The following is a 13,026-nucleotide window of genomic DNA, read 5'->3' on the forward strand; positions in this document are numbered from 1 at the left end:
AGAGTCTGCCGTGATGAAAACCTGAAAGCAGCAAATTCGGCATTAAACTCTGACAAACAGGCATCTGAGATGAGCAAACTCAATTTGGACACATACTCTTGGGATTTGAAAGCCACTAAATCCAATATTGCAGGACCATGATTCCATTCATTTGCTCCTGTGCACTCCTCTCTCTCCAATTAAGCTAATTAGAGCGACAGCAGACCTACGGTAGGCTTTTTCTAACCACCAGGCTTCAGAATGTGCATAGCATTAGCATCTTTGTTCCCGATAGCACACCAGCATAGATGACGTCTGTGCCCGTTAGTTTCTTAGAATAACTTCATACGGTTAACATCTTGATTCGACCTGACGATCACAGTTTGGATTTTGCTGAGAGTGGGCAATTTTTATAGATTTTTTTTTTCTTAATACACCTATAAGAGCAATTCCTTAGAGCAGATTTCCAATGCCGTAACTGATCTTTGCGCATTTATATTCAGAGTTGTTTGAATATATGAATGTGAACGTGGCTCGGAGATGTCTTAATTTTAATGGCTTTTGAAAAATGAGCTTCAAGGATCTTTTAAAAAATAAAATAAATAAATAAATATAAAAAAAACTTTTGCTGTTAATTTACTCACCCCCATGTCATCCAAGATATCCAATGTCAAGGTTTTTGATGAAAACATTCCAGGATTTTACTTATGGACTTCAATGGGAACCAAACGGTTCAAGGTCCAAAAGACACTTTCAGTACAAACTGCAAACTGTTCAAAGGGCTTTAAACAATTCCAGACGATGAATAAGGGTCTTATCAAGCGAAACGATCGCTCATCGCTCAAAAAAAAAATAAAAAAATTAAGTTTTATAAGCTCAAATGGTCGCCTTGCTCTGTTCTGTGACGCACGTTTGTGACTCTCCTGTTCGAACTCATTCATCAAAATGAACGAATCTTTTCCAGTCAACTCTACATTTCGTTCGTTGAATGAACCAAATGACACGAAAAAAGATTTGTTCATTTTAATGTTCATCTTGGATGACATGTGGGTGAGTAAATTATCAGCAAAAGTGAACAACTCCTTTAATCGTGAAACGGGGGTGTGGTACTCACAGTGTTTTGAGGCCGCTCAAACCCTTGAACATCCGTCCACTGACTGACTGCAGCTTGTTTCCGGTCAACAGCAACTCCGAAACACCTCCGGCCCCATCAAACGCCCCCTCACGGATGTCCCGGAGTTTATTATTACTCAAGTTTCTGCAAACACGAAATTCAAGAAAAACATCAACTCCCCATGTCGCACTTCTTTTAAAGGGGGTCGTTCACCCAAAAACGAATCTGTCATTATTTACTCACCCTCATGTTGTTCCTAACCTGTATGAGTTTATTTCTTGTTTATCACAAAAGAAGATATTTTGAAGAATATTGGTAACCAGACAGTTGACGGTAGCCATTGACTTGTATATATTTTTTCCTACAATGGAAGTCAATGGCTACCGTCAACACTGTCTGGTTACCAATATTCTTCAAAATATCTTCTTTTGTGCTAAACAGGTTTGGGACGAGCAAATTATGACAGAGTTTTCAGTTTTGGGTGAACTATCCCTTTAATGTGTGGCGAATGCACTATTTATTATTTTGACAAATGGCAGAAAGCACAAGTTGCAATGGTACATTGCAAATTTCTTTGTTTAATCGTATACACAGGTTGTGGTTGCATCCTAAACACACGTTGATGATGATTCACAGCTTAATTTTAAACCATGCTATAAGGTCAGTCTTTTAGATCTGCCCAATTTATAACTGTGCTAGATAGTAAGCAATTTCATGCATGATAAATCACCGATCCTCCTCCTGAGCGAATACCGCTTTTTCCAATTTTGGAGTGAGCTGCAAATATTGTCTGACAGTAAATCACTGCATGCTTTTGCACACTAGTAGGTTGGAAGAAGCTTTTCTTGTCCTATTGTCCATAGCATTCACTGCATACAGTACAAAGCTGAATTTCCCAAATACCCCGATCTCATTCAGCAGCCAAACCCTTTCAATGAAAAGAATAAATAAACCAGTCCGTACATCTTGCGCAGGTTTGGCAGCTTCTTGAAGGCTCCTGTCGCCTCTAAGATGGTGATTTCATTGTCGTTCAGCCGTCTGGAGTCGAGAGAGATTGAGAGACAGGGGTTAATAGTTCAACAGTCCTCACAAGGTATAATAATAAGACAAAGTCTCACAGCAAAAAGCACAAGTAAACCCCACTGGAGTATGTAGGAGTGAGATGGAGACAAAAGAGCTGAAAGTGATTATCATTCAGACGATGTCTCTGTTTCAGTCTTCAGGTCTCTTATGTGGGAGACGCTGTATAATCAGGACTGTGATGTCAACGTAATGAAAAATCAGTATCGCTTTCTCTGGTGTGAGTACTGGATATGTGACTCTCATACACAATCTTCTGCCCCTCATCACCGGTGATATCAATATGAAGGACGTACTCAGACACTTTTGCAAATAACAACAGTGCACGTGGAAGACGGGCTAATGTGCTATGCAGATACATGAAGACAGGAAAAGAGGATGACAGAAACAGATGCTGTATTTTGGAATGGCGTTCTACTTTTTATCAGGGGTTTTAAACTGTGGCTGCAAGGAAAAAATAAAATTAAATAATTCCAGTAATTTCAATTTTATTTAGGGCTGTTAAACGATTAATCGTGATTAATCGCATCCAAAATAAAATGATATATATTTATATATAATTTATATTGTATAATTATCAATAGTTTATATATAAATAATATTTTTTTCTTAAATATTCATGCAATATTTCATCAAATATTTCTGCTTGTTTCATCTCTATTAAAGGACTAGTTCACTTTTCAAAAAACTTTTGCTGATAATTTACTCACCCCCATGTCATCCAAGATGTCCATGTCTTTCTTTCTTCAGTAAAAAAGAAATTAAGGTTTTTGATGAAAACATTCCAGGATTTTCTCTATATAATGGACTTCATTGGGAACCAAACGGTTCAAGGTAAAAATGAGAGTTTCAGTGCAGCTTCAAAGGACTTTAAACGACACCAGACGATGAATAAGGGTCTTATCTAGGACCCATGACTCGAAAAAAGATTTGTTCATTTTGATGAACGAGTTCGAACAGGAGAGACACGAACGCTCATCACAGAACAGAGCAAGGTGAGCATTTGTGCTTATAAAACTTAAACTTTTTAATTTATTTTTGAAATGACCGATCGTTTCGCTTGATAAGACGCTTATTCATCGTCTGGTGTCATTTAAACAGTGTTGGGGAAGCTACTCTGAAACTGTAGTTTGACAATCTACAAGCTACTCGTACGTTGAAGTAGTTAAACTACAGTCAAGCTACCCTTTTGGAAAAGTAGTTAGCTACACTACAAGTTACTATCATGAATGTTTTAATTCAAATTTTTAGTGTTTAAAACAATGCAATACAATTATGATTTCATAGAGTATTGTTTTATTACACACAACACTCAAATATCTCCGACTGTTTGTCAAAAGTGCAAAATTGCAACAAATAGCCTACAACATTGCAAGAACGAAATATACATTCAACATAAATTGCATTTAGAACATTTTCTCAAAAATAACGATTGAACTTGGACAAATAAGACCATGGGTAATTAACGTTTGTTTCTCCATCCTCAAAATCTGCCATCACCTGGGTGTGTCACTGTCAACCCACTTCTTTACGTCAGTGAACCGTTAGCCGCAAGATGCGTGATTAAACAACAGGTGGCGGTAATGGCAAAAAATGAGTTTGTAATCTAACAAGATGAAGAATATCCTTGCATCGGGCTGATTCGCGCAGGCTCGACAATGTAGCAATGTAGCTTTTGCTCGAGCTACACCGCTACTTGCTGCAAAAAGTAGTTAGCTACTGGAAAAGCTACACTGTTTAAAAAGCAACTGAGCTACTGCCAAGCTACTGAAAAATGTAGTTAAGTTAGTAGCTTCGCTACTTGTAGTTAACTACTCCCCAACACTGCATTTAAAGCCCTTTGAAGCTGCACTGAAACTCTCTTTTGGACCTTGAACCGTTTGGTCCCATTGAAGTCCGTTATATGGAGAACAATCCTGGAATGTTTTCATCAAAAACCTTCATTTCTTTTCGACTGAAGAAAGAAAGACATGGACATCTTGGATGACATGGGGGTGAGTAAATTATCAGCAAGTTTAAAAAAAAAAAAAAAAAAGTTAACTCCTTTAATGGTAAATTTGTTTACAATAAAACTAAGTTGCATGTACAAAATACCACAGTATTGTACAATTACAATAGCATATATAACATACAATATACAGCAACTTCATAAATTAAATAACAAAGGCATTCTTAATTCATCAAATAGTAACTGTAGAGTTTAAAATGAATTGTATGTAGCAAAGATAAATCGAAATGATGCCGAGACGAAGCTTCATAAATACAACTTCCCAGCTTATAAATACAAACTTCTCAGGAGTGCACCAAATGTAGAGTATAACCAGAAAATGATATATACGGCACAGCATGCATTTAGCAGTATGCTAGATTTCCATTCCAAACCCAGGTGCAAAGAAGGTCTAGAACAGGTCGGGAGAGACTTTCCAAACATTATTAAGAGTAAAGTCTAGAAAATGCACCATTGCTGTCTTTTTGCTTCCCCCAGGGTTGGTTTCCCTAGCGGGGCCTGCCATGGGAAAGCACGTCAGACATAAAGTGCTGGTTCCTGGTTGCAAGCATTCCCGCAAGAGCTCTATAAATAAGCAGCTGTGCTAGCGGGTGCAAGCTGTAGTCACTGAGCCGCAGAAAGACGGAGAGAGTGTGACAGATGACTCAAGTTGATGGGACTGCAGAGGGAAAACCCTGATGTGTCCTCTACACATGAACACAAGGACAAACGCATTGTCACCCTGACTAGCTCTTCCCAGGGAAAACGCAGCTGAGTGGTTAATGGCCTGGGAAAGGCCTTGGACATTCATTCACCACAACTCAGCTGGGGACAAGACCCCGTAATCAGAGGACAAGAGAGAAGGATGAGACCTCTGGGACGGAGGGACACCGAAAGAATTAGCGAGGTGGGATTGTAAAAGACGAATGTTTTCGAGAATGATTGATGGGGTCGCTAGGTGTGTTTGTAAGCTGAAATGCGTGTCTCTTACAGGTCAGTGGTGTGCTCGGGCAGGTGAGGGGGTATTTTGGTGAGTTTGAGGTTCGAGCAGTCCACCACCGTTCCTTCACACCGACAACGCTCGGGACAAACCAGGTCCTGGAAACACTCGCCGCTGAGACGACTGCGGTAGTCCTCACCACCTAACAAACACAGAAAACACAAACAGAGAAAGAAGGACTTTCAAACCGCTAATTCAATTCATCACACACACAGGTAAATCTCAAATCACATGTCCAGATCACCTAAAAATAAAAAAAAAGAAGTGCATCAAATTTACATTATTTTTCATAAATGTACAAGTCATGGTGGTGGAAAAAAATATGATTTGATTAACATTTTGCATTCCCCCAAGAAAACGTAAAGATTGTCTGGGAAACGCAAATGCATTGATAATAATTTTACAAATATTTTCCCCCTCCATCTCAACATATTTTATTTTTTCCTTGACCATGTGGCTTTAGGGGCTCTGTACCCCCCACATTCACATGTTGTAATGTAAAAACAAAATAGTACAAAAATAAATGGTACAATATTTATACATTATGGTTTTTGTTGTACTGACTTTATACTGATTTTTATTGTAATACAGTTCAAATTTCAAATAATAGGAATCTCAAATAAAACATCTGAAATGTATTACAGTAATGTGAAATTAGAGAACATTATTATTAGTCTTAAAAATGACTGTAATCTTTAAAAATATGCAAGATATATGAACACATTTTTGCATAGTTTCAAATTTGTACATATCAGGCATATATTTATATAAAAAAGAATTGTAAAACAGTTTAAATAATTGGAATGAAGACAAGAATCTCAAAGTGAAATATCTGAAATATCTCTATACCTTTATAAAAATATGTAAAATATCTGACCACAATTTTACATATTTTTTCTACATACAAATTTCCAATTTGTACATACCGGTAGTATGCAAATATTTTCATGATTTGTAATCACAACATTTTTTCTTTTGTCAAATCAACTTAGATAATTTATGTAGTTCAGATAACATAATATTTTGAGTTTCTGGCGATTAAATTAATCTCCTTCATTGTATTAATTCATTTTTTCCATTTCAATGAACTTAAAATTTGAAGACAACCAGGTTACTTATTTTTGTTAAGTTAAACCAACAAAATGTTTTTACAGTCTATTCACGTATGCTTCAAATTTCAAATTATGAAAAAAGCACCAATAAAATGACTGAAATGTGTTCCAATAATGAGAAATTGTTGGAAATGAGCTTAATCGTCTAAATAAGTATGTTATCTTTATAAAAAATATGCAAAATATATGGACATATGTACATATCATGCAGATATTTATATAAAAAAAGAGCTGTAAATAAGGGGACTTGGACTGGGATCATACTCTGGACATGTTTTCATGAGATTGACCCACATAATAAATAGAAATACATATTTCAATTTTACACAAGTCTTTGTTTTTTACACCCATATAAACACGTCCACCAACAGTCACAGGCGCTTGTTTGCGAACACAACCTCCTCGTCTCAGGTCAGGTATTGGAGGTATTGGAGGTCTGGCGCTTAGAAGTGCTTTGACAGGAAAACACACAAGGTTCTGGCCGCTTGCGATTAGTCTGCTTTCCATCAGCCATCACTCGCCTGTCACTGTTTATCTTATTCCCACCATCTCTGTTCGGCTGCCCTGATGCTTCTAGCCAAAGCCCGAAGTCTACAAGAGCGGACTTAAAAAAAACGCCCTTTGAAATGCAGACGGAGAACATAGCTAGAGCTCTTTACAAGCGATCCGTTGTTCCCGGGTTAAAGAACGCCACCTTCGCTCCTCATGGTGGCTAAGAGAGGTGCCACCGCACATATCCCAGAATGCCATGCTGTGTGCGAGAGTGTCCAGCGGTCCCTGGTGCTTGACGGAACCATGTGAGGCTTGTGTAGGCGGCGGCACATGGTTAGATCAAGCACAAGAGACAGCTGCACCATAGGCCAGAGTGGAGGAGCGGAGCGGGACGGAGAGGAGGAGCAGGAGGAGGAGGAGGAGGGAGCAGCCAGGACACAGCAGCCAGGAAGCCACCCAGAACTCTGGGACACCATGCACACGGCCCCTTTCCCTCGTTACAGCACAGTCACTGGGACACTAGCCCACTGGGAATACAAGGCCCGAAAAGACAGACAGAGAGACAGACAGACAGACAGGGACTAGAAAGACACACACATAAAGACATCACAGAGGAGAAAGGAGTGCAGCAAAGCCCTCTGCCACCACACGTACACACACATAAAACACAGATTCTCATGTGCAAACACTTGTAACGCCTGTGGAAACACACACTAGGGGTCTGGTGTTGCACTTGTTATTGTGCTGATATACTGACAGATCTTTAATGAGAAAAACCTGCGGCTTAATATCAAAGAAAACAGCCGCTGCACTTCTCCCACCAAATACTTTCCCTCAAGGGGCCCCCACTTTTGGCTGCGTGTGGGGGCCAGTTCCGACTCGTAAAGCATCTTCTAACAAGGCATCTTCATTCTGGTTCAGAACAGCCAGCATTGTCCTATTAGTACTCTGAAACCTGGCAGTGTGTGAGAAGAACTGCTCCAGGCCAGAGTATGCCACACACACATATAAGAAAAGGAAAGGGATGTAGTTGAATGTAGGGAGTCTCAGTGTGAAGTATGTGAGCTGCAATTGGTGGGCCAGACTTGGCCACTGTGGGCGGCGGTAGCTGAACTCTGCTCTTTCACTTGATTGACTGTCACAATCACTCTTATAATGTCAGTCAATGTATCTTGGATCAAAAACAATCATTTAGTGGGTCATTTTATAACATATTCAAATAGAAAACAGTTATTTTAACATTGGACTGTATTTTTTATCAAATAAATGCAGCTTTGGTGAGCCATCTTTCAACATTTTTTTGAACAGTAGTGTATTTTGACAAATGAGCAGCCATCAAACAGCTGATTACTGAATTTAAAGGGTTAGTTCACCCAAAAATGAAAATTCTGTCAGTAATTGCTCACCCTCATGTTGTTTCAACACCGTAAGACCTTTGTTCATCTTCGGAACACGAATTAAGATATTTTGGTAACGATTTACAATACGGGTGCACTAACTAATGCACAGATAAACATGAGTTAATGTATAACTAATGAAGAACTAAACCATTAATTAATGATTACTGCATCAGCAACTAATAAAGAGTCTATATGTTTAATAGATTAATTAATACATGAATTGCTATTAATTCAATGTGTCATTGTGTATTAATTCCTTAATAACATATTTCATTAACTAATAGTGTAAATTAACGTGTTAATTACCACAATTAGTCAAAGCTATGCACTTCAACTTCCAGTTGTCTGCTTTAATTAATCATTAGCTGAAGATTTGCAAAGGTATCATTATGTTATGACTTTACTTGTTGGGACACATCATTATTAACTAGTCATGTAGTAATTGTAGTAATTTGCACATGAATTTGCATTAACAATGAAGTAATTAATCGTGTATTAATGCATATTAGTGTACCTGTCATATTATCTGGAAGTTGAAATACAAGGCTTTGGCTCATTCTGGTAATTATCATATTAATTAACACACTATTAGTTAAAAATGAGTTATTATGGAATGAATCCACAATTACATAATTAATAACAATTCGTGTATGAACTAATACATTAACTTTACAGACTCTTAATTAGTTCATAATGTGGTAATCATTAGGGTCAGGTTACTAGTTTAATAGCGTAAGCTTCTGTTATTGTACGTCACACGCATCACACACATGACCAGCGTCGGCCAATAGTGAGCCTACGTGTGACGTAGCTCTACGCTATCACACTACGCTAACTGACTAGAGGACCATAGAGAAGGAAGTGAATAGTTGAAATAAAGTCGTTATTTTTGTTTGTTTTTGCACACAAAAAGTGTTCTCGTCGCTTGATAATCTTAAGATTGAGGCACTGTAGTCATTTAGACTATTTTAACAATGTCTTTAATAACTTTTCGAGGCCAGCAAGTTTCAATTTCTCAAGAAGCCTATGGACTAGTATGGAGGAGTGATCCAGCTCTCAGATTTAATCAAAAATTTCTTAATTTGTGTTCCGAAGATGAACGAAGGTCTTACGGGGTTGGAAAAACATGAGGGTGAGTAAATACTGACAGAATTTTCATTTTTGGATGAACTAACCCTTTAAACTTGGGCAATCATGTTATGAGGTCAAAAACATTTCGATATCTGAGCGACAAATTTTTGCATTTCAGAATAAAAAGTCTTCTTCGAACATTTCACAGTGTGTAACTCTACCTGTGCAGCGGAACTTCTTGCCCTTGACCTGGCTGATGCGTTTGTTGGCGAGCCGGCGGGGGTGGCTGCATCGAGCCCCGGTGGTCTCAATTGGATTGTCAAACAGGTAGTCGGCCAGCCACTTCAGATGACAGTCACACATGAAGGGATTCTGAGCGAGGTGTCTGTGGAGGGCAAACATAACAATAACTCAAAACGCTTAATTAGAGTCGAGGGAGTCTGGAATCAAACAGTAATATCCTGTGATAGCAATACGATTACTATGCATTCATAAACATGAACTGCTATTTTCAGTGTAAGGTTTCCAATTGTTTAGTTCACATTTATCTTGCTGCTGTTAATGGTGTTGTTGTTTTGCCGTCTACTTGGAGCTAATTAATTGCGGGGTGAAGGCAGCTTCGCTCAACAGTTGCTTAGAGACTGGAGTCTCTTGGACCGAGTGTGGGTGTGAAGGATGGAGGGTTTTTGTGTGTGTGTGTGTTAACTCACAGTGTTTTGATGGCGCGCAGAGGGGCGAACAGGCCTTTGCTGATGGTCTGAAGCTTGTTGTCGTAAAGGGACAGCAGGTTGAGTTTCTGCAGGTCTTTGAAAGTATTCACACGAAGACAGTTGATCTTGTTGGCGTTCAGAAGTCTGGAAGAATAAAGAAGTTTCATCACAACGACAGGCTTTTCTCATCAGGATAAACACACTTTAGCTTTAATAAAGCAAATAACAAAAACAACAACAAAAAAATATGTTTATTAAAGGGATAGTTCACTTTGAAATTAAGTTTGATATGTTTTAGCTTACCTCAAGGGCATCCAAGATGTCTTTGTTTCCACAGTATTTGAAATTTTTCGGTCAAACCGTTGTTGTCTATCAGTCATATAATGCAGGTTTAGGGGGTCCTCCCTCGGTTGCGCGTCTACGTCACTCAGTGTTTACACAGAGATTTCAGAAGTTTTACCTTTCACTGTGAAGATCTAAACATATTTAGATATACAGGAAATCACAATGGAAGACTGTTTCTTGTATATCTAAATATGTTTAGATCTTCACAGATTCACTTAGATCTGTGTGAATCTGTGACATAGACGCGCAAGAGATCACTTCCAGTGCATGCGCAGGCCGAAGCGCCCGTGCCGTCAGATCACTTGTATGTGGCTGTGGTTACACGAGGTAAAAGTGATATAAATACTGTTCGTTTTCTCACACAAACCGTTCGTTTCGTGGCTTAGGCCATCAGTGTGTACTTACTGTACATTTACGAGACATTAAATCATGTTTAATTTTTACTTCTCTGTGCATGCTCTTTTTAGGTGAACCGAGGGAGGACCCCATATATCTCCATTATATAACAGATAGACAACAGTTTGACCAAAAAATATCAAAATTGAAAATACTGTGGAAACAAAGACATCTACATCTTTGACGCCCTTGGTAAGCTAAAACATATCAAAAATTATGGTCCCACTTTATATTAAGTGGCTTTAAGTACTATGTACTTACATTGAACAATAAGTACAATGTAATATTGTGTTCCTGTTGTATTTTAAAACACTTTTGCTGCTATTGAGGTGTGATATGGGTAAGGTTAGGGACAGGTGTGGTGGTATGGGTTGGTTTAAGGGTAGGTTAAGGTGCGAGGGGAGGGTCAACTGTGTAATTACAAATGTAATTACATAAATTAATTATAGCTGTAATTACATGTTGGAATTTTAAAATATAAGTACAATGTAAAAACAAGTATGTACACAATAAGTCCATTGTATCAAATTATTAATTTCAATGTAATTACATAGTACTTAAAGCCACTTAATATAAAGTGGGACCAAAATTATTCTCAAAGTGAACTATCCCTTTAAGCTTTGTCATAACATTTGTTTAAATTTGCACTCTTCACAGACACTTTCTTATCAAGTGATTTACAGTACAATGCACGTATCATTCAAATGACATACAACCCCCACAAATATTGTGAAATAAATACTGTCAAAATTGTGAATTCATAAAATAAAAATAAAGCACATGTAAATAAATTAAACTGAAAAAAAAAATCGAATTGAAAATCAACAAAAGAACAAAGAAGCTATAACAGAAGAAAAGAAAAGCAATAAAGCAAAGCAAAAGAAAACAAGAAACAACAACAAAATAAAATAACAAAAAATCTAAACAAAAGATCAAAAATGATAAAGAAAAGAAAAGCAACGCAAAAAAGCAAAAGAAAACAAGAAACAAAAAGCGAAACAATCAAAGTAAAAAAACAAAGCAAAAAGCAAAACAAAACAAGAACCAAAAAGCAAAACAAATGAACAAAAAAGCCAAATAAAAAAGCAAAAAGCAAAACAAAACAAGAACCAAAAAGCAAAACAAGACAAAAGAAAATGAAAGCAAAACAAAAAGAAAGGCAAACCCCCGTGAATATTTAAATATTTAAATTTCATTAACACAATGGTAAAATTACAGAAATTTAAATATTTATGTTTGTTTTTTTTTTGCAATACATAACCATCAGTCATCGAGAACAGCATAACACACGCATTACAGAAGGCTGTGATGTAAACTCTGTTGAGCATGTGTGGCTTCCATAGTCCTCAGTGACCATTTAAAACCCTCTTTCAGTGCAGTGTGTGGGAACCACAAAGTGCTCAAAGCTGTGTGACTTGATGTTAGTATCAGAAACATATTCAAATCTATAGCTGTAATTTACATGGTTCACAGATCACAAACAAAACAGCAGTGGATGTATTGTCGATGAATCGCTGGAGTATTCATCTGCTGAGTTTTACCCATCACTCTTGTCATGTCACGCACTCCTCCCTGACTTCCAGCCGCCTTCACATCTTTCCTGTTTAGGCCGCCTGACAATTGACTAACGCAGTGGTGTGCTTAATTACTGAAAGCCATTGTAATGAGGTTTTGTCTTGGAGCAAATGCATGCATCGTTAGTCTACTCACAAGGTGAACTAATTAGGTTTGAGTATCTCAAAAAAAAAAAAAAAAGAAAGAAAGAAGATAAAAAAAAGCTTGAATAAAACCATATACAACAGAAAGAAACACAGAAACACCAAAACAGCCTATGGGAAATGGCTGGAATGCCCTGAGGTGTTCCTTTGAATGGGTCTTACTAAGAAAATCCATTAAGGATGAAGAACTCTAATTGCTGAAAACAAAGATAATTTGTGTCATTATGGCAGTTGACGGTGAAAACATGGGCCGGCCGCGCCAGTGCATCTATGCTGTTTTAAAAGCGTAATAACAGGGGATGTGAGCTTCTGTTTGAGCCTGCGGCAGAAGTGTGTACGTTAAGAAAATCAGAAGCCATCAGAATTTCCCCAAATCATTAGAATAAGCAGAAACAGGCCCATTAGAGCAGACAGATTCACCTCAATTTGGACCATTAAATGCGGAAATTACGCCTGAGCAATGTTTCCATGTCTACACAAATATAAGTAGGTGTGAGGGACATGTTTTGCAATCAAGTCCAATTTACATACTAATGATGTCGAGAGTGTTCCCCCATGAGGAACTGAAAATAAAACTTGAGGCTCCCTTCAGCCAAAACAGTGCATCTTTTAGTGCTTTACC

The 13,026-nt window shown here is 37.8% G+C and overlaps 1 protein-coding gene across 1 annotated transcript in view; it reads right to left on the reverse strand.

The window, feature by feature from the left end:
* Positions 1–13,026, reverse strand: part of slit3 (slit homolog 3 (Drosophila)) — a 199,100-nt gene that overhangs the window by 49,214 nt on the left and 136,860 nt on the right. Inside the window, exons 13-17 of the mRNA XM_039648704.2 lie at positions 9,946–10,089; positions 9,457–9,620; positions 5,152–5,302; positions 2,057–2,131; positions 1,094–1,237 (exon numbers count right to left, since the gene is read on the reverse strand). Coding sequence (XP_039504638.2) covers positions 1,094–1,237; positions 2,057–2,131; positions 5,152–5,302; positions 9,457–9,620; positions 9,946–10,089 — 678 coding nt within the window. The remainder of the gene's footprint in view (positions 1–1,093; positions 1,238–2,056; positions 2,132–5,151; positions 5,303–9,456; positions 9,621–9,945; positions 10,090–13,026) is intronic.

Source organism: Pimephales promelas, chromosome 9 (genome assembly GCF_988280905.1).
Source record: "Pimephales promelas chromosome 9, fPimPro1.hap1.1, whole genome shotgun sequence".
Lineage (NCBI taxonomy): Eukaryota > Metazoa > Chordata > Actinopteri > Cypriniformes > Leuciscidae > Pimephales > Pimephales promelas.